The sequence below is a fragment of the Salarias fasciatus genome, chromosome 1, assembly GCF_902148845.1.
Source record: "Salarias fasciatus chromosome 1, fSalaFa1.1, whole genome shotgun sequence".
NCBI classification, from domain to species: Eukaryota; Metazoa; Chordata; class Actinopteri; order Blenniiformes; family Blenniidae; genus Salarias; species Salarias fasciatus.
Window position 1 is genome coordinate 35824638 of NC_043745.1, and position 22411 is coordinate 35847048.

The window sequence follows — 22411 nt, forward strand, 5'->3', positions numbered from 1 at the left end:
CTTCATGCTATTAAACTACCATCACTACCGTGAAGTGTTGACAAGGCAGGGTGGATCCAGGCTTTCATGTTGTTTACACCAAATTCTGACCCTACCATCAAAATGTCACTACCAAAATCATAACACATCAGAGCAGGCAACACTTTATGCAATGTTTTTTTGCCCACATTTTCCTGTTCTTAGTTGACAGGCAAGGAACCTGATTTAGTGTACCGTAAGTGTTCTCTAGCTGTGGCCCAAGTTTCAGTATGTTGTTGCTGTGTCATATATCTTGCTCATAATTCGTTGTCATTTACTTACAGTCATTTTTAACATCATCATTGTATTATTAAGATGATTAAAATACCAAACAGCACTACAATAAAAAAGAGCCACAAAAATCTTTGGTGTCCTTAACAAGTTAACAACGACTCATGACTGACCAAAATTTCATGATGAAGCTACAGATAAAGGATCACATATTAGGAGCTCAAAACACAATAGACACAAAAACATGCACTTTATCATTAATAGGACAAACTTACAAAGATGTTGTCCATCCATCCTCATAGAAAAATGAGTCATCCTCCCCAATTTCTAGGTAGGCTATAGGAATTTCCATCCAGCTGTCTTCTATCCTGCTTCATTCTGTGCAGATCACTGGGGCATTTAGTCCAGTCTACTATAGCCTATATAACAGTATCCCTTTTTGTCTACTCAGATACCATCAACAGAATTTCTTCATAGTATTTATATTGTATTTATTATGTTTTCCATTGCTTCAACAGAACTGAAGTTGGAGTTTCCTGACCAGCTGGACTGCTGACAGACTCCTGTTAAATTACATTTGCTCCAACTCTCCTTTAAGCTATATATTTATTTTATTACCTTTATGTTAATAAATCACATGTTTTGCCTTTCCCTATACCTGTATTTCTTTCTAAAGCACAGTGAGTATTTCTTTCTAAAGCACGGGTCTGAAAGCCATTTGTTCTTCAATCACTTCTATGAGCGCAGTTAGGCGACGTCATCATTAGGCGCCCACTAAAGTGTCGCGTCTCCATGACGTCGCCGTAGCTGTAGCATTAGCTTGACAGCAGCACATACTCCAAACAAGAACAACAACAGCAAGGATTGTGCAACATAAATAAGGTAAGGCTTTATGCCCTCTTTGTTCGTATCATTGGCTTCACGTGTAGAAGTAAGACCCGCACTCACCCTACGTGGTGCGGCGTCTACAAGCTGAAAGTACGAACTTTGGAAGTCAGACTAACCATGTCGTAGGTTAGCTTTGCATGCTTACTTTAATAACATAGCCCAAAGCTGTTTATATGAGTCAAAACTGCCACCGACAAGAATAAAAACGTTGCTTTGCGGTTGCGAATGACTATTGAAATTGAATCCTCATCAAGTGCTAATGTGTTAAAAGCAGTGAAATGTAGTCGAAGTCAGCTGAACCTAGTCAAATCATGTGTTGATGAGTTGAATGTGCATACAGCACACACATTTAGCTTGTTTAGAGTTGAATTAATTCCTTCAGTGTTTATGAAAATGTGCGTTTCAGTTCAGAGTTTCGTGAAATCTTACTCTTTGCAGGGTTAAGATGATCTGCTTAGGTTATAATCTAACCATTTTTTTCAGCAGCTATGGTACGATTTTAATTGCAAGGAGTAATCCACCATTTGAGTCTATGTTTGCTAGCCTTGTTTCTGTTCTTAGTTTGCATGATCACCCTGTTCAAGCATAGGTTTTCTTGGAATGTGTATTTTAGGTCAATCTATCATGGGTGAGAACGTGTTGTGATTCAAGAAACTTTCACAACTACAGATGATATTCAAAACATTCAAATAAAAATGCAGAAAAAAAGAACTTGCAGGGAAAAGACGTGTTAATATTTAGAACATAAATGAAATGTACATATTGAAAATATATTTTCTGATTATATTAAACAGCACTATTTGTATGATGTCATATTTTGTCTCCTTAAAGTGAAAAGTCAAACACAGTAGGATTTAGACAATAATGTTTGAAAACTAGTCCAGTGAAATTCATGTTACTGAAATTTTATTTATGATAAAATCCAGTGATAATATTGATGTGGCGATGAGGCTTTTTTTAATACCAGTTTATTAGTTCAGTTTTCCCATGTTGGCAAAAATTCTTGTGCATTGTGCATTATTACTGACTTTACTTTCAAAATCAAAGCTCTTCTAGTCTAGTTTTATGAACTAAAACATTGAGCAATAATCTGATGTTTGAAAAGGAGATGGTTTATTTTATGGTTTATTATATGTTACATCTGTACAGTTTGCTTTTTTAAGAGCAAAAACAAAACAAAAAACTACATGCATAGCAATATTTTTCAAAATGACTTCTAAATTTGTGGCTTTAAATCAAGCCAAACTCAAGTCCACAGAATAAAAAAATGAGTTTTCATCACACCTGTTGTGCTAAAATCAATCAATATATTTTTCAATTAAACAGAAAAATACAACAAAATCACCAAATTGAAAGAATCATACTTTTTTAACCCCTGCAGGGAAGTAATTTCACTGCATCAGTAGTTATTTATGAGTAAATAATATATTTTATTCACACATTGGCTTGATCACTGGAATTATTTAAGTGGACTTGCTGTGCACTTATCACTCATTCTGCATCAAATAAAAATTAAAAACAGAAATTCTATTTAATTGAATTTTTCTAGTAGTATTGTTCCTCACTTTGCAAAAATTTTAAGATTTTATTTTTCTTTCTGAATTATTTGAAAATTAAAACTTCATATACACATTCAAAGCTATTCTCAATCTCACAGACTGACATAAAAATGCTATGTCATCATGAAATGTTTCTTTTCAAAAAGTTAGAATATTTACTTTTAGTCTTAGTTTAACACATTTTCATTTGCTGTCATAATAAACGAACCTATGCTACAATATAAGTTAGTTAACCTGTATGAAATGATGTTACATTGTATTCAGTCAAATCCAGTGTCTAACATAAGTGTTGTAGATGCAGTCATCAACACAATCCTATATTAAAGGGTTCGGTTTCTCAACAGCATTTTTACTTTATGATGATATTTGAAGTTCAGAGCTGTAAAAAAAAGTCAGATTGTAGTTCATGTAGTTCATAGTTCATTCATGAAGTGAAACAGTGCATCTAATCATGTGTTGGCCGTTTGTTCGACAGTTTCAACAAAAGCACAGCCATCTTATTGAATCAGAAAGTTCACATACACCCTTCTGAATTTGTTGTTGTTCCAGTCTGATGGAAAGCGTGGGCCACCTAATGACATAACCTATTATTATCTTGTGCCACATCAAGAATACGCATTCAGCCTGTAATGACACAGGATTGTTCATCCTTGTGCTGACAGGGATAGCATTACCAGAGCTGCTTCAGAATGGATTTTAATACGCAGTGGATTATAGTTATGCAAGGTGTTCTGAAATATCAACACATTGTTGCAAAATTCGCAACCTCTGCCACTTAAATATTAACATCGGGCTTATCTGGATTTACTTTCTAACTGAAGCTTTTGACTTTCTTGGTTTTATGTGGAAAGGGGCACAAAACCTTTGCTCCAGGTGAAAATTGTAATATTTTTTGGTTTGCTCATTAAGTTCTATTGAGGGTTTGAAAAAATAATAGTAAAATGTGAGGTATAAAAAATAGGGTGTAAACCATCTTAAGTCAAACAAAAACCTTTCAAAACTGAAGAATGTATGCCGCAAATTCTTACTGCACAAGGTAACTTCAAATCCACTGTAGTTGTCCAGCAACCTGGAATCTTACCGGGATGTCCAGCTGCAGTCCTCCAGCGTCTGTCTGTGAACCTAATGTAATGTAAAACTTATTTAAACCATGTTGTCTTCCTTTTATGCAACTGGCAACAGAAGTAACTTTAAAATGTGTGTAATTGTCCACATCTGTCACAGTATGACTGCAGCCCATAGTAGACTTCTATTTTCCTTTTCATTTCAACAAATACGTTGTCAACAACAGGTTACAACAACAAAGCACCGTTTGAGATTTTGTTTGCATTTTTATTGTAGTCTTAATTAAAAAAAAAAAAATGCAGTATTGTATTTTTTACTGTCATACTCTTTTTACTGTAGACAGACAGCAATTGCCTTGGTGTGTTTGTGTAAGTCTGCATGAGGAAGAAACTGAAGAACATTTGATTTTTGCATTTCTACTGTTAACAGAATTTGTATCTTTTTGTACTAACCATAAGTTACCTCAAAATATAATATTTGATTCTATTTTTTAAAGAGGACAAAGGAAAAGGATGATGAATTGTTTGATTTTGCACATAATTAATAGATTGAACATCAAAAAGACCATTTTTTAATTTTTTATCTTAATTAGAAACAAAAGTATAAAAGCCTTAAAAACTCGGACTGTTAAGTGTTTATGACATGGTCATTTATCAGAAATAATAATCGCATAACCAGTCAGATTGGTAAATTTAACATCTCATTTTATTACTTCTATATTTGTGCTGTAAAAAAACAGTTTTTGCTGTCAAATTGCTTTTCATCAAATTTGTTATATTCATCAGGTGATTTTCTTTAGTTTTAATTTCGTATCATGAGCTCTGTATCGTATTTCATATCGTTTTGGGAGTTTAGCATTTTGTTACACTCCTACTGTTTTCTCAGTGTTTGCCTTCATCACATTAGTCCTCATTAAACATTTTCATTCAGTTGCCAGGAACATCCCTGCTGCACACTGCTGTGCTCCAGCAGCTCAACAGAAAGCAGATATTTTATCTTCAACGGCGGATTGAATAGTCCCTGAGTGTGACACGCCACATTAAAATTTACTTATGACACAGAAAGCAACTTGTTTCCAATTAAATAAACAATTTCCAAGCCAGAGTACAATAAATGTACTCGTTGCAGTGTTGACATTTAACACAGCTTGGAAAAAAAAAAATCACTAACAGTCAACAATCAGTTCTGGTGCAGAAATTATTGTCCCCATTTTCTCAAATTCACCTTCAGGTCTTTCCAGCCATGTATTTGCAGCCTTGCTTATTCTGGTTCGTTAAACTAGTCAGTTTGCTTTCACTGTAAGCAAATGAATTCTGTCAGTTGGTTGTCAATATTTACAGAGATTTCTGCCAATAGGATCTCTCTGAGTTTCTGTGAACTGTTTCCCCAAGCACAGTCCAGTCCATTTGAACCGCAGACACTCACAAATGTGACAAATGGAGTTGAATGTGGAGCCAGTGCTACTGCCCAGACTGCAGCCAGCGTGCCCACAGGACACCAGCGGTGTAAAAGACTGTCTGTCGCAGCTTGTTTTAGACTTTGTTCTTCATTTTCATACAGACATTGGGGCTCATTTTCCAAAATGAAGAAAGAAATCCCCTTTGCTCTTATGTGCTTGTGAAAACTGACAGATGGCAGCTCTCTGGAATTCTCTGAGTGCATTGAATTTTGATCTATCTTTTCTCAGGGTAATGCATTTAACAAGGGTTTGAACTTTGTTGTTTGGTTATTGAATGCATTAGACATTATCCTCACGTTCCAACTTCTCTGTTCAGCCTTGCAGTACAGGTTTGCACCGGAAGTTGTTGTGTTGAGTCACTTAAGGAAGTAAGAGGAATAGTTAAGCAGCAATCGCCGAAGCGTTTGGCTACACTGGAAATGTGATAAGCATCCAAAAACCCCAAATGCACCTTAGACCAGGTTCCACCAAGATCTGATATGATAACTTTGAGATTGCCTAAGGTCCTGTTTACACAACATTTTCCAGTGAAAATGGAAAACTTCTGTTGTGTTTTTAAAGTCTGTGTACATGACAGCGGTGCTCAGTATCACTGGAAATTCCACTTTATGAAAAAAGTTCCCAAGGTGGAACTATTTGAAAACGCTCTGACTCCGTTTCTCTGTAAATGAGAGAAAACTAAACTTCGATGAAACGCTGCTATTGCGCATGCAAATCAGTAGTTAGTAAATTTGTTCTGCACATGTGCAGGTTGATGGACATTAACAACAATGGTTTCCTCCAGAGTGGCATGACTCCCTGTCAATATTCTCCTGGGAGTTATATCTGTAGCAGCAGTCAAACTTGGCCGTCTGTCCAGAATATCCGTGCACTCGGCATTATTATAGCCGATTGTTCTTTGCATGCATGTTTGTGGATAAAAAATAAAGTGCTGAAACCCAGAAGATTGACTGCACCTGTAGTGACTTTACTCCACCACCTAATGCACATCATAGACATGATCTAAAGTTAGTTCATCGGTAATGAAACCCGTTCTAAGTGTAGCTTCTGTCAGATATGCATACTGTACCATTAATTACAACAATGGAAAATTACCATACTCTGTATTTCATCCTCATTCACATTCACTATTTTCTCTCAAGTTATCTTTTCCACAAAAGTATTTATTTTTTGCTTTGTATTTTTAATACTTGAGTGGTTTACCTTTGTGTCCTAGTTCAAGTGAATAGAAGCCAAAATCAGTATTTCGTCAGATTTTTTATCTGTGCTGTTCATCTGTTCTTCAATGGGAAAAAAAAACTAAACAAACCAACCCCACAGCTTCTCACAAACTTAAGTGTGGGAGGAGAAGGAAAGAATGTTCTTTCCAGTTCTTCCTCCTCTTGTTTTCCTGGTATCTGGTTTTAATGAGGGAACAAGGAACTGAAACAGAATAAGTCCTGGTGATTCAGCAGCTGTAACTGGCTCCTATGACACTGAAATAGGTGGTACTGCAAGCATTTCCCACTCATCCTCTCTTGGCAATGTGAATCGTTTCTTGCAGGAGATGTCGGCTTTGTGTGGCACCACCAACGGCTGCCAAGACGCAGGTCAAGAGGCGGCACAGAAACAGGCAAGCGCATCACGACTTACAAACACTTTGAATTAAAACTGAATTTAAGTGCACTAAGTGTGCCAAAGCGAAAAGTATTTTTGCATGAATTACGTTTATTTTTCAGCAGTGAAACTCTCACACGGAGGTTTTTGGAACCACTCTACTGTGCAGCCTGTGTCTGAGATTGCGCTCTACTTTGTTGTGGCCTGTCATTTTGACTGACACTCACAGCAAAGGATCTGCCCTCTGTAATCTAATATGTCAAAGTGACAGACAGCGTTCCGAATCTTCTGTCATTGTTAAAAAAATTTGGTCCATGACGGAAAATGTGCAACCTCTGGTTTGTGTATGTATGCAGTCAAAATAAACATTTCACGCACAGCTTATTATTCTGTGTTGCTTCTCGGTATGGTTGGAGTTCTTTGGCTCACATCTATCAGATTCTACAGCAGACATCCGTCCATCTATTCATCCATCCGTGCATTTTTATATCATCATTCAAGATCAGTGAAGGCAGGGTGGATAACATGCACTTTTTCTTGCATTTTTTTAAAATTGTATGAAAAAGTACTGTACAAATACAGATTGATTGAATGTGTTCTTGAATATGTGTAAATCAGTCGTGTCAAATGTATGGCTTGTGGGCCAATAATGGCCACCAAAGAGCCCCAGCCAGGTCACAAGATGAAATTTGCCAGCAACATTAACTACAATACGTATTTGACCACTAGAGGCAAACATAGGCATAATTTATGTTCTTTGTGGTGAATCGGTTCAGGTGATTGGGATTACTGCACCGATGTAGGAATGTGTCTGCATTAAAGATCATTAGAAGACATGCTGTTATGGAACAGGTACCAGTTTTCTTTGTGTCTTCTAGCAACAGCGCAGGAAATGATTATGAAGACAATAGGAAACTTCCCTCATACAGCTTATTCCAGTAGTATCCTTATATAGTTTATTTTAATGCTTTATAGGTTGCCGACAATAAGAAAGCGCTGAAATGTCAACAAGCTCTTTATTTTCTGCTTTATAGCAGCAGCAACAATTTGTACTGTAATGACACGAAAACACCAGCAATAGAAAGTATACAGCTTGTACGTTCAGCAGCTGTTCAGGGTTCCAGTTTATCCTCACAGATTGATGTAAAAGTGTGATTTTTATCCTTTTGTGTGTGACACAGGAGAAGGAGCATCCCCGCCTGCTCATCCCAGAGTTATGTCGGCTTTTCTACCAACTGGGGTGGGTGACAGGGACAGGAGGAGGGATCAGCCTCAGACAAGGGTTCGTACACATGTTCATCTCTTTTACAGCATCAGAAATCATCATTATTTATTGCTCAGTCTCAAAGCTGTGATCGTGTGAAAGGATGAGCTTGAACCACATTGTGCTCCCTCAGCACGGGATTCAGTTAAATGCCGAAGCTGTTGGCTCAATATGCAATAAAATAAACTCTGACAGTAAACTGATGACTTTTCATACACATTTTAGTTCAGGAGCCACATACAGCCAAATTTCACCTTGAGAGTGCCAATTAGGTTTGAAAAAGAAGTGCTTTAATTAAATAGTTTCAAGTTTTACCCTCAATATTTTACCTTTCCTCAATTTCTTCTAAACGATCAAAAAGAGAAGAAGATATTCCCCAGATCTGATCTACATATTACACTCCTCCTGAAGCTCTCTGGTGCCCCCTAAAAAAATAGAAAAACCGACCACACTACAGTTTAAAAACTACAGGTTTAAAAGCCTCCAAAGCTTTTCACTCCACATAAACTGACACATCTTCAATTAGCTTCCCTTTTTGCAATCTTTGACGGTGACAAAAACTGGCAACGCCATTATACCGATATATATTTTGGAACAGCCGCATCCTGACAGAAGGGCTGTGGGGCTAATGGGAAGTCACTTGTATTTGTTGTGACAATGCGTGCAAATCCAGGGTGAAGACAGAAGGCCTCAGCCCGGCTGTGATAAAAGAGAATTTAAATTGAATGCTTTGACAAGTTATTACAAACATCTTTTGAACTGTGTTGTTTCGGATGGCCACTACAAACAAAAGCAACAGTCCACGGGAAAATAAAAAAAAAAAAAAATCTCAGTTTGAAATCTGCAGCGGCAAACACTTATTTTAAGCCAACGCAAGCACTTGATAAAAGTTAATAAGATTCAGCGACTGCTGCTCGTTGTTCGCCGGGATTGCTTTCTGCTCCAAAAAAACGCTATTACTCTAAAATGATTCAAGGTTGAATCTTCGCTCATATTATCAAATTAAATTCAAATAGAGAAAGTTCTTCTGAGTTTCAGTGTAATACATGAGCTGTGCAGGTTATCACCAATTAAATAGGTTGTTTAATATGTAAACCTTTTCAGAAGCTCCTATTTTTCTGCATTAATTGGTTATAAATTGTGATCTGATGCACTTAAAAGGCACACGTATGGACTTAACACCACAGTGTGTTTCTTCAAAAGCATATCCACTTAATATTTATAGTGTTGGTGGAATTGATAAGTGGTTAAACCTCCTTTGGCTGCAATAACTTGAACCATGTGTTTCTGCCAAGGCCTTTGGTCCGTTCTCACTTGCACAACTGCTTCAGCTCATCCATATTCTCTGGATGTCTCCCGTGAACGGCTCTCTTGAGGGCATTTCAAAACATCTTTATTGGATTCTGGTCCGGGCTCTGACTGGACCTCTCCAAAAAGCCTTTTGAAGCCATTCTGTTGTAGATTTACTTTCATGTTTAGGGCTGTTGTCCTGCTGCATCACTCAACTTCTCTTGAACTGCAGCGAGCAGAAAAAGCCACACTGACATCATCCTGCAGGATGAGCCGATAAAAAACTGATTTATTTTCCTCGGTGATGGCAAGATGTCCCCACTGCTGATATATTGAAGTTGGCTTTAAGGCGACACTGTGCATTGCAAATTATCGCAATAGCAACATTCACGACATAGTAGTGGTGTGAAACGATTAAAACCTTCAATCAGATTAATCACAGGGTTGTTGTGAATTAATTTTGATGGATCAAGATTAAATGCTGGCAAACTCAAAGAAATCGAGAATTACTTGGGGTGTTCATTCCAAACCTTGAACAGTTCATGTTCACAAAAAATGTCTCTTTTTCAGAACAAACATTTGTCCACATCAGTGTGTCCCTGTCACTCCTTTTTCAGCCAGTCACTATGAAAAACTAACTTGCCGACTTTGTCCGAGAGCAGACGGGGCCTCTTCTTATTTACTGTTGCCTGCAAGTGAGAACAATCTCTCACACAGAACAGTGGTTGCAGGAGCCACCAGATATTTACAAACCGGCTCGTCTTGAGCTTCTCCCATCAGGAGGACCAACATGGCCTTTAGCGTCTTCCATATCGAGTTGGCCGATTCTCTCACTTCCAGGCACGACAGTGCAGCTCCACTTTGTTAAACTGTCCCAAGTGCCCTTATTAGAGACGTTTAAGGGATTTTGAGTCATTCTCACCTGCAGATGCGTTAATTTTTTAAAAAATTTTAATCAGATTAATCATAATATGTTAATCCACGTTAACATGTCAGTTTTGACAGCCCTACTATGATTTCTTGCTGGGGATACTGATCCCAGTATGTGGTCAAAGTATGATTGATACACTCATGAACAGCACGTCCTGCTCCTGCATTCTGTGGTTTAAGGTTAGTACTTGTTGTTTGTACTCATCCTTTAAAAAAGTGGTGTTAAATGGTAAAAACTGGTGCATCCCAACTTCATGCTCTACATATGAGCACGTCAATTCAGATTGGGATCCAATATGTGACAACATTTACAGCACACTGTGATTATATCCTAACTAATACTATGTGTGGTGTCAGGCTTTGTGTTGTTCTTGTGGAGTATCAAACGGCTGTCTGGCAGTCTTCAGGCATGCAGTGATCTTCTTCTTGAAAATTTCCCACCAGTTAGTGCTGAAAACCTATAAATTCGCCATCATTATACACAGCCCCCCGTGCCATTAAAAACCTAGAGCGGAGTCTGAAGTTTGTACATTTTCTGAATATATCGAAAGTAAGTGATCAAAAAAGACCAAGGGAACAGCACAAGCAGCATGTATATTTACGCAGTTGGCAATTTTACATATTAAATCTTTTCCTGTGAATTTTAAGTTATTTTTTTAAAGCATTTTTTTCTTTCATTGCTGCCTTGGATTGACTCACAAATGACTCACAGCTTGAGGGCAGCCTTGCCAGAAGTTGCTCTTAAAATCAATAGGCTACTCTTTATTTGGACATGCGTTGCAACATAAAGAAGAATACAATAGCTCCGTCCTCTACATTAAGCCTCGAGCCATTTAAACAGAAGTATGCTCATCTCAGAGATTTTGAGGGGATAAGCTGAGGTTGCCTTTGTAATGCTGGAGCTCTGCATTTATTTACATTTCATTTCAGTCCTTTCGCTCCGTTTGGTCTGGTGACCAAGGCCGTAGAATATAAAATTCCTCTTAAAGACGCTGCTCTGTCAGGGAAATGTGATGTGTTGACACATAAGGCAGTCATTGAAGTGCTATTTGCATGTTTGTTGTTAAAAGAGGGCTTGTGAATAAATTGAACCGCAGAGTAACAACAAAGTGTTTCAAATAAATGGCCGGCTTCAGCACCAGCTAAAAATGTCTGTGGCAAACTGATGCCAAAGTATAAAGAGTCACTTACAATAACTACTTTGGGGACCGAGGTCTTTATGGATGGCTGCAGAAGCTTTAGTATTTCTTTCACATTTCGCTACTGCCACAGGTTCAACTGAGTACAAACCATTACATTTTCCTGGAGGGAAAAAGACACAGACTACTTCACTTTGTTGTTGTGCGAGAACATGATCTGTTTAATCATCTTACTTTATCAAGCTAACACATTATTTGTTTGGAACCGACAGAGACCAGATTTACATTGCGCCGTCAGGTGTCCAGAAAGAGAGAATACAGGCGAGTATCTTCTGCATAAAATCAAGCATTGTTATTTTGGGGATTAATGTTTGTAATGCGTGTGCTTTCCAGCCAGAAGATATGTTTGTGTGTGACGTGGAGGAGAGGGACATCAGCTGCCCGCCCGCATGGAAGAAGTTAAAGAAGAGCCAGTGTACGCCGCTGTTTATGAACGCTTATACAATGAGAGGTTAGTCACTCATGCATCCCACACTCTGCGGTTTATAGAAAGTTGAAAGGGAATACAGTCAGACATATGTTTTATGTCAGAACCTGAATCCACAATGCAGCACGATTCGAAGAAAGAATGGGAGACATATTGCATGGTTATAGATTACAGAATAGAGTGTGAAACAGTGCTCATATAGATGCTCAGATACATCCCTCCAACACCCCAAGCTGATGATATCGATGATGCATTTAGAAGTTTGTGGCAATTTGCCATCAAATCATGCAATTTTTATTCTAAAGTTTCTATTAAGCTTTGATTTCAGTTAACCTCTATATCACCTCTGCACTCAGTTTGTTTCGTGGTATTTCTACATGCAGTAATTTAACTGTGATATCAGAGTTGTAGTAGCTTACTACCACAAGTCAGAGAAGCAGACCTGAGAAGCTTCCAGGTACAATATCATGATAGATTCCTAATGTGGGCTTGACCCCACAGCTCCCCAGGTGCTGCGGAGTAGCAGCCCACTGCTCTTAGTCTGTATAGCTAAGTGAAGCCATGAATATAATGTGTTAAATGCAGACGTTTAGTTTGCCCACGGCGATCATTAAAAATGTCTGTTGATTACAGATGTATGCTACACTCGGTGGCAACAAGCCAGAAGTCACAGAAACAAGCACGTCATGTTGGAAGCAAACCTGTGAATACAGTTTTTCTTTTCTTTTTTACAATTAATAAATGCATGTTAAAGTTTTTTTTTTTCCAAGTGTAGCACTTGTTCTTAGTAGGTTACAAAAGTGGTACCAGTGCTCACAAAGTGTTCTGCTCTTCTGAATTTGAGAATCGTGCGTTCTTCTGAATGCTGTCGTTTGTTTCCACTGTGTTGCACCAGAAAGTTACAAAGACATGACAAACAGCTGTAAAATCCAAATCCCTCTCCAAGTAGGCGAGTGTGTTTTCTTTCCTAATTTTCAAAACAGGATGTTTTTTTGTTTTTTTTTGTTAGATGAGTTACCTTGAGGTAGATGTCATGAATAAAAGAATTTTTTTTTTCTGCTGGATAAACCTGCTGCACGTGAAAGTTGTGGTATATCCGTTCTTTAAACGTAGTGCACTGAACGCACGCTGGCTGTGCTTGTGTAAAAACAAGAAATGGTTTATTAATCACTTTGCCTCATACAAAAATAAACAGCAACACAAAAAATACTTCAACGTCAAATGTTGTCTCTCTGGGTAGTCCAGACTTACAAAAAAAAAAGTCATCCACAAACTCCTATATAATCCAAAACAAAAGTCAACCCCTGCTGCCGCTGACTGCCCTTAAGTGCTTATTAAGTTTTCTGAAATGTTTTCTGCAGGCCTGAAGGAGAACGCATGGTGGTCTACATGCCTTTAGAATACAGGAACAAACAAGATTTGATTATGCAAGAGTCGAGCAGACCATCGGTTCGTAATAATGATGCCTATTTTTGTAAGTAGAGTGGACAATAGACAGGTCGCCAGAGAAAAGCCACCCATGCAATCTCAATCCAGCTTTTGTTCCGTAGCACTAAATACAACACAGTCATTTTGAGGCGCTTTCACAGAGGAAACAAACAAACAAACGATTCCACATGAGCTGCAGAGGAAAGGATAAGCTCCCTTTTAACAGGATGAAACCTGGAAAAAGTTCTGGAAAAAACAAACCAAAAAAAAAAAATCTAGATTCATAAAGAAACTACAAACAGTAAATTCAAACCAGTGTTCAGTGTAAGCATTGTCGTTAAAGATCATAATTCTATAAAACCCGTCACTGCAGACACTTGAATCCATATTTGATTCCCGCTGTCCTTGAATGTCAAGTTGAAGTTTCTTTCTGTTTCATCCTTCATGATAATTTCTCTCTGCCCACAATCCAAAACTAACCCGATTTCATTTGTGCTGAAGAATTCCACGTCATGGTGAACCTTGATGTCTGATTATCACCTTTGTGTGGGGGAGGAAATGCTTTTAATCACTGCGCTATCATTTGAAAACAAAAAAAAGACCACCAGAAGGCAACACTCAAAAATCCCCCAAATCTTTCTTTTTTGCTAAAATACAGGGGCACAGGCAGTTATACACACCCACTCCAAGGCTGCTGTCATGGCAACACTGCTGTATCCTGGCAAAGAGTTCAGGATAACACACCAGGAGATGATCAAGGGGATCCGTAAGGGCACCTCAGGCACCAACTATCGGTACGTAATCAAGCAGCAAAGATTAGCGCTATCCGTAGAGCGAAGTGTTCATGTTGTCATAGTCGAGAGGAGCGCTGTAAAGCATCTCGACGCTTGCAATAAAAAGTGAAAGCTAAGTACAATAGTTATGTCTCCAGCTCCACAAATAGACTGTGTTTGTGCAGAAGTGCTGTGCGGTTCCCCCTCAAAACAAACGCGTCCCAGGACGATGTGCAGCTCATCTGGCAAGGACCGCCAGAGTGAATGAATACTCCCACACGACTGCAGAGTGAAGGCCGGGTGCTTGCAAACCCTCTCGTACTATCGGTCCAACACCACCGACTTTTCCGGAAGCCATGTGTGGGAAAGGTGTAATCACAATGCTTCACATCAGCTGGAGTCAGCGTGCAAGTTGATGGATATCTAATGTCAGAAGAGCTCCTTCTTGGACAGTCTGACTTTCAATCTGAAATCGCTAAACTTTGGCTACGTTTTCTGAGTCAGTTTATGTGACAACAACGCTTGAAGCTCCTGAAAATGACTCCCAGGGTTGACCTTGACCTTGGAAATGCTCTGACTCCATCTTTGTGTAAATGGGGGGAAAATGCTACTTATTGAAAACGCAGCTTCTCTACATGTGTACCACAGATAAAGTGAACAGTTCTCCATAAACAGTAACGTTTACCTCCAGAGTGTCCATATTCTCCTGGACTTGGTGATTTTGTAGTTGACAGTCATCGTAATAGCAATCCAAGTTGGTCATCTGTTCACTCGAATGTCTGAGTATTTCTAATTGGTGTCTCTAGTGTATTGCTCTCTACATTCATGTGCGTAGAGCTGGGCCATATATTGAATTAATTCAATTTAGTTTTTTCAATCGATGTGAAAAAAGTTAAATCTCAACATCGAGTGTAATGTTTTCTGTCCCTCTGCCATTTTTACTGGGCGAGTGTAATACACACAGTCGCCATGCCAGGAGGACTGGCTTTCTGTAGGACCGTACTTTCTGCAGTGTAGTAGGATGAGCTCCCCCTCCATTAAAACACTTCAGTTCCTTCTGAGTTTATGGTCATCGTGAATTAAATTATTGACAACCCTAAAGATTTCTTCTCCTCTTTCTTTCATCCCTTTATTACATTATAACCAGGAACTAAGACAAATCAATCACGTACCGAGAAAACAGGGTGGTCATGGGGTGGAAAACAGCTTTGCTTTTACAGTGATTTTAACTCGAGTGCAAAAAGCTCCAAAAATACAAACAAATACAACAATCTGATGGTGGCAAAGGTTCAGAAAAGTGAGGGGGAGGAAGGGAAATTGAGCCAGAAGAGTGAAAGGAGCATAATGAAACAAGACTGAGCTCATCCACTGCTGGCTGCATGATAAAAACCACCAAACCAAAAACTTAATCTGAGTACAAATAAACCACAAACCACTAATCTAGTGCAGTGGTGTGAAACGTAAGGCACGTGGGCCAAAACTGACCTACAATAGGATCCAAAGCAGCCAGCCGAATGTCTTCAGAGTAGTGGACACAACACAGCGCTGAGATGCCAGTGATGCTGCTGAACGATAGAAAACTAGCTTTAGCTTCAAAGCCAAGCTGGTCAAGGTGACTTTGTAAAAACACACATAGTGACATAGCTTTAGTTATGTTTTTTTTGACATTTCAATGTTTTTTCAACCAGAAGGTTTTATTTAAATTGGTTTTATGTTGAGATTGGAGTCATTTTCTGTTGTAATTGTTCCGTTTTTGCAGAAAAATTGAATTTTTCATCTCATGGATTCTCTGAGTAAATGAAGAAACTTAAAGGTTATTATTAAAAGGTAGGCACTATTTTACCAGTCCAGCCCACTCAAAAAGAACCTACGCTGTATTTGGCCTCTGAAGTAACATGTTTGACACCCCTGCCCGAGTGGTTTTAATAGAAATGAAACTGTCATGAGTGCTAAATGCACAGTGCATAAGTCACCCCATCATTAACCTCTAACGGGACGACCCAGCGAAGACGTCCAGTTGGACATATGGCTTTGCATCGTATTATCCTCCAGAGTTCGGCTGGTATTAGCAAACGTATGTCTTTAGTTTTGTGGAGGTATAATGTCTCATAAAGGATCACCTGTACTGTCGATGAAAAATCCAAATGTGAAGAAAATGTCATCGCCCTTTCTGTTTTCTACATATTCCAGACTATTTCTCATCTCATTCTAGAGATTAAAAATCAATATTTGAAGCTTGAAATAACCACATGGTAGTTCTTTTTGCTGGTGCATTTCAGGTTTGCCAAATTGGCGAACATTGCTAAATTTGGCTACTTCACAAATCCTCTTAGCTGCTAGATTTGTTTATGACAGTAAAAAACAAATCCCGCGCCTTCGTCTGATGTCGGAGAATTTTGTCATGTCTTGGATGCTCTGCCATGAAATCACATATCTTTTAGCAGTTTCTGTCCTCGAAGAGCAGCAGCCGATGCAGAGAGCGTCTTCTGATCTTGAAGCACTTACGTGGTCAGTCTCTCAAGAAAAACATCAAAGTCCCGTTAGAATATGGTCTGAGAGTCCCGCCACTCTGGAGGCTGCCATTGTAGCCATTATGCATGGTGGACAAGTGCAGCAGCTGTGTTTCAGAAAAGTTGTGTCTTCCCCGTTTATTCATCGATTCGGACTCTGAATGTTTTCAAAAAGTTGCGTTTTTAATGACTTCAAGCACCACTGTCGTGTAAATAGGCCCCATTTCCATTTTCACTGGAAAACATCTGAACTATAGGTTTCACCCCACCTCAGGATTTTCTTCAGATTTTATATTTCAATATTTAACAATTTCGGACAAAACTGACTGACGTAATATAGCTGTACTTTGTGTTTCTCATTAGCTGCTTTTTTATTTTAGTGAATCATTACAAGACAACGCATTAGCTTTATTCTGAGAAGCGTTCATCTAGTTCAATGCTAAAACCAACATCACAAAGTTCTGTTGATCAAAACATTTTTTTTTCTGAACAACATGTTTTTCTCTCCCACAGTGCTTGTCTTCTCTTAATTACAATTACATGCAAACAATTATGCTTATTTAATTATTTTAGTGAGTTTTCGGGCAGCCGATAGCTTCTTTCATAAGTAGTTGTAGTTAGTAGTTCCCAGTAGTTGTCTGATTTCATTTGTTTGCTCATCAACAGTAAATCTTTCTGCTGTCTTCAAGTATATCCGCCTTAAAATCCACAAGAAAAGAGAAAGTAACCTAAAGGAGCAAAGAGAACAAAATAGAACACAAACAAATGGGTGGGTAGCAATACAAGAAGGTCCCACCATGATTTCAGCGGCATTTTTTTCTTAAAACTTGAGATTCTATTTTTTTATATTTTGATATTTGAGCTTTTATAGTTTTGCTTCATATGAAGGGTTTTGAGTTGGCAGATTTAATTGCGCTGCCACACATGACGGCACACAGCTGTCTGTGTTGTGACTACACTGACGGGACCTCACCGTGTGACAGAGTGATCGTCCCTGGCGTTTGTTTATATCGTGCCCTGCGTGCTCTCACAGGTATGACGACACCCTCGTGGTTCCAATCATTGAAAACACGCCGGAGGAAAAGGACTTGAAAGACCGGATGGCCCGAGCCATGGAGCAGTACCCTGAATCATGCGCGGTGCTCGTCCGCAGACACGGCGTCTACGTCTGGGGCGAGTCGTGGGAAAAAGCCAAGACCATGTGAGCATTCACCCCCCCCCCCAGCACCGCTAACCGAGAATACATGAGTTTATTTGTACCGGAGGCAAATGTTGCATCTTAGTTGTCTCTTTATTTAAATGCTTTTTCCTTTCTGAAGGTGCGAATGCTACGACTACCTGTTCGACATGGCAGTCCAGATGAAGCAGAGCGGATTGGACCCTTCAGCCCTTCCCACGGAGGAAAAGGGAATAGTTTGACATTCATTGGTGCTTTTTAAAGAGACATTTGTTGCTGAGAGCTTAGTGGAGTTCAATCAGGGGAGCAGATTGTAATCATTTGCCTTTCACGCCAGCCTGCTTCAAATTTGATGAAATGTGATGGGAAGGGCAGATTCAGGGCTGAGGCGGAATGAATGGCTGTGATCCGGGAGTACCTGGAGGGACACTGTAAAGCTCTGTGGGACAACTTACGAGTGAGCGGCTGTCAAATCAGAGTCCGCAGGTTCAAATTATTTACTATTCAAGTCTGAGTGCGCTGGAATGAGGTTCCCAGGATGTCATGCATGTCTCAATTCAGTCTGCCGTCCGTTGCCTCAGTCAATTAAAAGAAATGGTACAACATCATTTGTAAGTCCCTGAATTTATTGTTTAAGCTACCAGTTTAAGCAGTTGTGATAATTTTCAATACATATTTTGAGTTAAATGGTGCATAAATTATGGTATGAATGAACACTGTCCAACTGGGAGATGCATTTTTTAGTTTGAAATACCATAAAGTATTACAATATTTTGAAGGATTTGATTGAAACAATGTTAATTTTCACATCTATAATTGATAAAGTAAAAAATAACAAAGCCTTCTTCAATCTTTGAGATTTTTTTCCAACTTCATCTGGTGCCACAAAATGTGTTGATCTTCATAAATTAAGGGCTCTCATTTCAATAACTTCAACATATAGTTTTGCTACATACAGAAATTTTGCCTTTTTTAGGCACTTTAGTGGGTATGGGAAACATTTTAGCAGCATTTAGTTTCTTTTACTGTAAGAGCTGATCTTATCAAAGATTTTTATTGGATTACTATTGGTCCATGTAACCACAGCTACACACACAGCGAAATGTAACAAAGTTACCATTTTTAAGATACTGTTATTATACTGTAGTGTTGTGTCAACGCACTCTCAGTCAGCTGGATGATGTTCGCAGAAAACACATTGCAACAGCAGACAACACCAGATCATCAACAAAAGGTGATTGCATAAAGAAAACCTGATTGTGATAAAGACATAAAAGTAAAATGAAATATAAGCTGAGATTGAGCTAAAAGTATAAAAGCAAGTCGCATTTCAGTATTATAGGTTTTGGGGAAAACCTGTCTGGACGGCGCACCTCTGATTTTATTTATATTGGTGAAGTCAAACAGTGGCGGACTCGCCTAATCTCACTAACATACACTCACTGACAGGAACCTTTACAATGAAACACATGGACCTGCTTCAGAGCCATTTGAAATATTTTATTAGGGCGTGAAAAGCTTCCTGCTTCAGATCCAAAGAATGTGTCAGCGACGTTCAGTTCCAATTTTCACCGTCTCAGGGCAATCAAAGCCTCGGCCCCCTCTTTTGGTCTGTCTTCCTTACCCCCCAGTGGGCGTCGGGCCCCTCGTCAGGACCCACTGGTGCCAGTCGGGTTTAATGTAAAAGAAAATTTCCAATTTCTGCCAAACACGTTTGACTTATGAAGTAAACAACACATCCAGCCAAACGATGGTCATTTATCGAGACGCGTTCCACTGAAAATAACCCTGTGCTGAATAAAAGGAGTCTTGCTGTGTCCATTGGCTTCTTTTTAATTCCCACAACGCCATTCCAGCAGCGGTGTAAACTTTCACACAATGCATGTGGGTCTTCGCACAGCGTGTGTTCGGCTCGTTTCTCATGAAAGCCGAGCGAGTTGTTGTTCTCTAACAAGCTCCCTCTGCTGCCACTATCCCACCGCTCCCACCACTGTACTCGCTCAAAACGGCACCGTCAAATGTGCTGCAGGCTTATTTCACTTATCTCATATATATTTATATAATTCACTCCTCTAGGTCTGACAAGACTTTTTCCTTTTTCTGATTAATTAGGAACTCAGGTAAACTCATTCTTCATAAAAAAAAAATTGAAGCACCAAACTGAAAAATGACATTGTGCATCTTGCAATGTCAGAGACTCAAGTGAAGTGAGAACTCTGATTTTTGACTGTTGCAGTTTTTTTTTTTCGTTTTCTTCTGTGCTACCTCTGTTCAACAAAATCCACCTCCGCCGCCCCTCTTCTCAATAAGTCTGCATTCATAGCAAAAAAAAAAAAAATTCAGCAGCGTCAAAGTCAGACTGTAATACGACACTAACATTTTGAGCGACTCGAACTGCGCACATCTAATGTTATGTGCATTATATTTTCCAATATTCATTCCATTATGCATTGGTATTAATATTTATCAGCTGTCAGACAGAAAAGTTCAGCGACAGACACACGGAGAATAGAAAATGAAGAGCGACTCGGAGGAGTTATGGGAGCTCGCGGTGGCGCTGTGGCACATTAACGACGCCATGAAACGAGGCCAGACGGCCAGAGACGCCTTCCTTACAAATACCTGGAAACTGTGTTCCGCTACTGCCAAGTACAGTTCACTTTAGAAAGAACTCCCAGTTCCACGTCTGTGTTCTACTTTCACAGCCAAAATGATTGCATTACATTAACCTTTGGGAAAGGTATAAAACCAAAACGCTTGAGAACTGTGGACAGAATTTTGAGTGTGCCAACCAGTGTCCCGGTCACTATTAGATTCAAATAGTTAATAGTTCTGTCCTGAAGTCTGTGAGTTTGTCTGAGAGAGAGAGAATAATATGTATGTGTAGTGAAGAAAGAGTGAAAAAGCTTCAATAAAGTGGCAGAAACAGTTAATAAGTATCAATAAAAAAATCTGCCAGAAAAAAATATATAAAGAGGAAAAACAATAAGAAGTATGATGAAGTGCTGTTTAATTATAGTCTGTTTGAATGTCAGGCATGCTAAATTAGTGAGAATGTATCAGGATCAAGAGAAAAGTTCTTGGTCTGCATTCAGAGATGTCCTTATAAATGATTTGTTGTTAACATGCTGTACTTTCTCTTTCTTTTTTTATCTCTTGAGTGGGAGTACGTATTTCCTGCTATTAATTTGATCAAAACACACCTTTTAAAATTGAAATATAATGAGATCAAACAAAGTAACAGAATAAGCTCGGTTTAAATAGCTGCAGGGTTTTATAATAATTCACAGCTTTACGACTGCAATTTACTACTTTAAAGTGCACGCAAATAAGTGTCCAACATTGCCACTTTGGTAACTTCTCAAATAGGTTTTAGGTCCTGTTTGCATGAAATTTCAAGTGAAAACACATAATTTTTGTGTTTTCGTTTGAGAAACATTTCGCGTTTACATGGAAATATTTTGCGAACAATCCATTTATGCAGACGCTGCAGAAACGCTGAAAATGATGTAGTTAGCAAGCAGGGCCACCGGTGGGTGCTGTTGTTTGTTTTTATAATGAAACTATCACAATGAAAAATGTGCATTTGTATGCACGTGCATACAAAAGGCATTAGTATGGACGGATTATGAAGCGCACTTTGGAGGCTGCCATTTTTGTTATTGTCTATCAACTCGCACATGTGCACAACTATTTGCTTCGTCCGTGGTGTGCATGACACATCAACATGCTAACTACACTGCATTTCAGCTGTTGCTGTGGTAACGGTGTGGTAACATTTTTAAAATGTTGCCGAGTTAACGCGCAGCTCGTCTGAAATGGAAAAAAAAAAAAAAAGATGTGCTTTCACTTGAAACGTTGTCGTGTTAAAGTCCAGGACACACAGTACCTGTAGAAGTCACGCCATGTGATTAAACACAATAAAGCCTTAACAGATAATGTTAGCTTGTAGCACGGTGGAGCAGTGGTTTGTCCTCCCAACAGGTTCGAGCCTGCTCTCTGTGTTGTGTTTGTATGTGCTGCCTGGGCCTGTCCATTGTTTTTCCAGGTCCTGGAGCTTCCTCCTCCAGTCAAAGCCGTGCGTCTTGGGTGAATGTGTGACTGAAGCTGTTGTCTCTGAGTGTTTGCCCTCTGGTGGAGAGCTGACCTTTCCAGCGTGTGCTGTGCTTTCACCTGGTCTTAACAGAAGTAGGTTCAAGTTTCCCATGACCCCATTCTGAAAGAAACCGCTGGAATAAGTGGACACTTTGAAACCCAATCATTTAAAAAGAAAAAGAAAAAAAAAAGGCGTTATTTGCAATGACGGTAAATAGGAGAACAAACAGCTCTCAGTCAGGTTCAAAGACCTCAAAAATTCACTTAATTGCCACAATGTGAGCTCCTGAGGGTCTTTAAATCCACACAATAACGGAAGACAGAGCCTAATGGTGTCCTGGAGTAGCACGGGGTCTTGGGAGGGATTTGTATTTTGTTATTGTTCCACTATTGCTGGTATAAATCCATTAAACGTGTCTCAGAAGAGGAAGACCAGAGAAGAGGTGAGACTGTTTACTGGCTGCGGTGGACTTTCGATGTGAAGAGGTTTGTTTTCGCTCTC

General features: G+C 39.1%; 1 protein-coding gene across 1 annotated transcript; it reads left to right on the plus strand.

Annotated features, from left to right (window-relative positions):
• Nucleotides 1-1008: 1008 nt before the first annotated feature.
• apip (APAF1 interacting protein) lies at nucleotides 1009-18796 on the plus strand. Its single transcript, XM_030096926.1, has 8 exons — nucleotides 1009-1131; nucleotides 6764-6832; nucleotides 7998-8098; nucleotides 11712-11760; nucleotides 11833-11950; nucleotides 14013-14148; nucleotides 17671-17838; nucleotides 17957-18796. Exons 2-8 carry the CDS (start codon nucleotides 6767-6769, stop codon nucleotides 18054-18056), a joined length of 738 nt encoding a protein of 245 aa, XP_029952786.1. The 5' UTR covers nucleotides 1009-1131; nucleotides 6764-6766; the 3' UTR covers nucleotides 18057-18796.
• Nucleotides 18797-22411: the final 3615 nt, after the last annotated feature.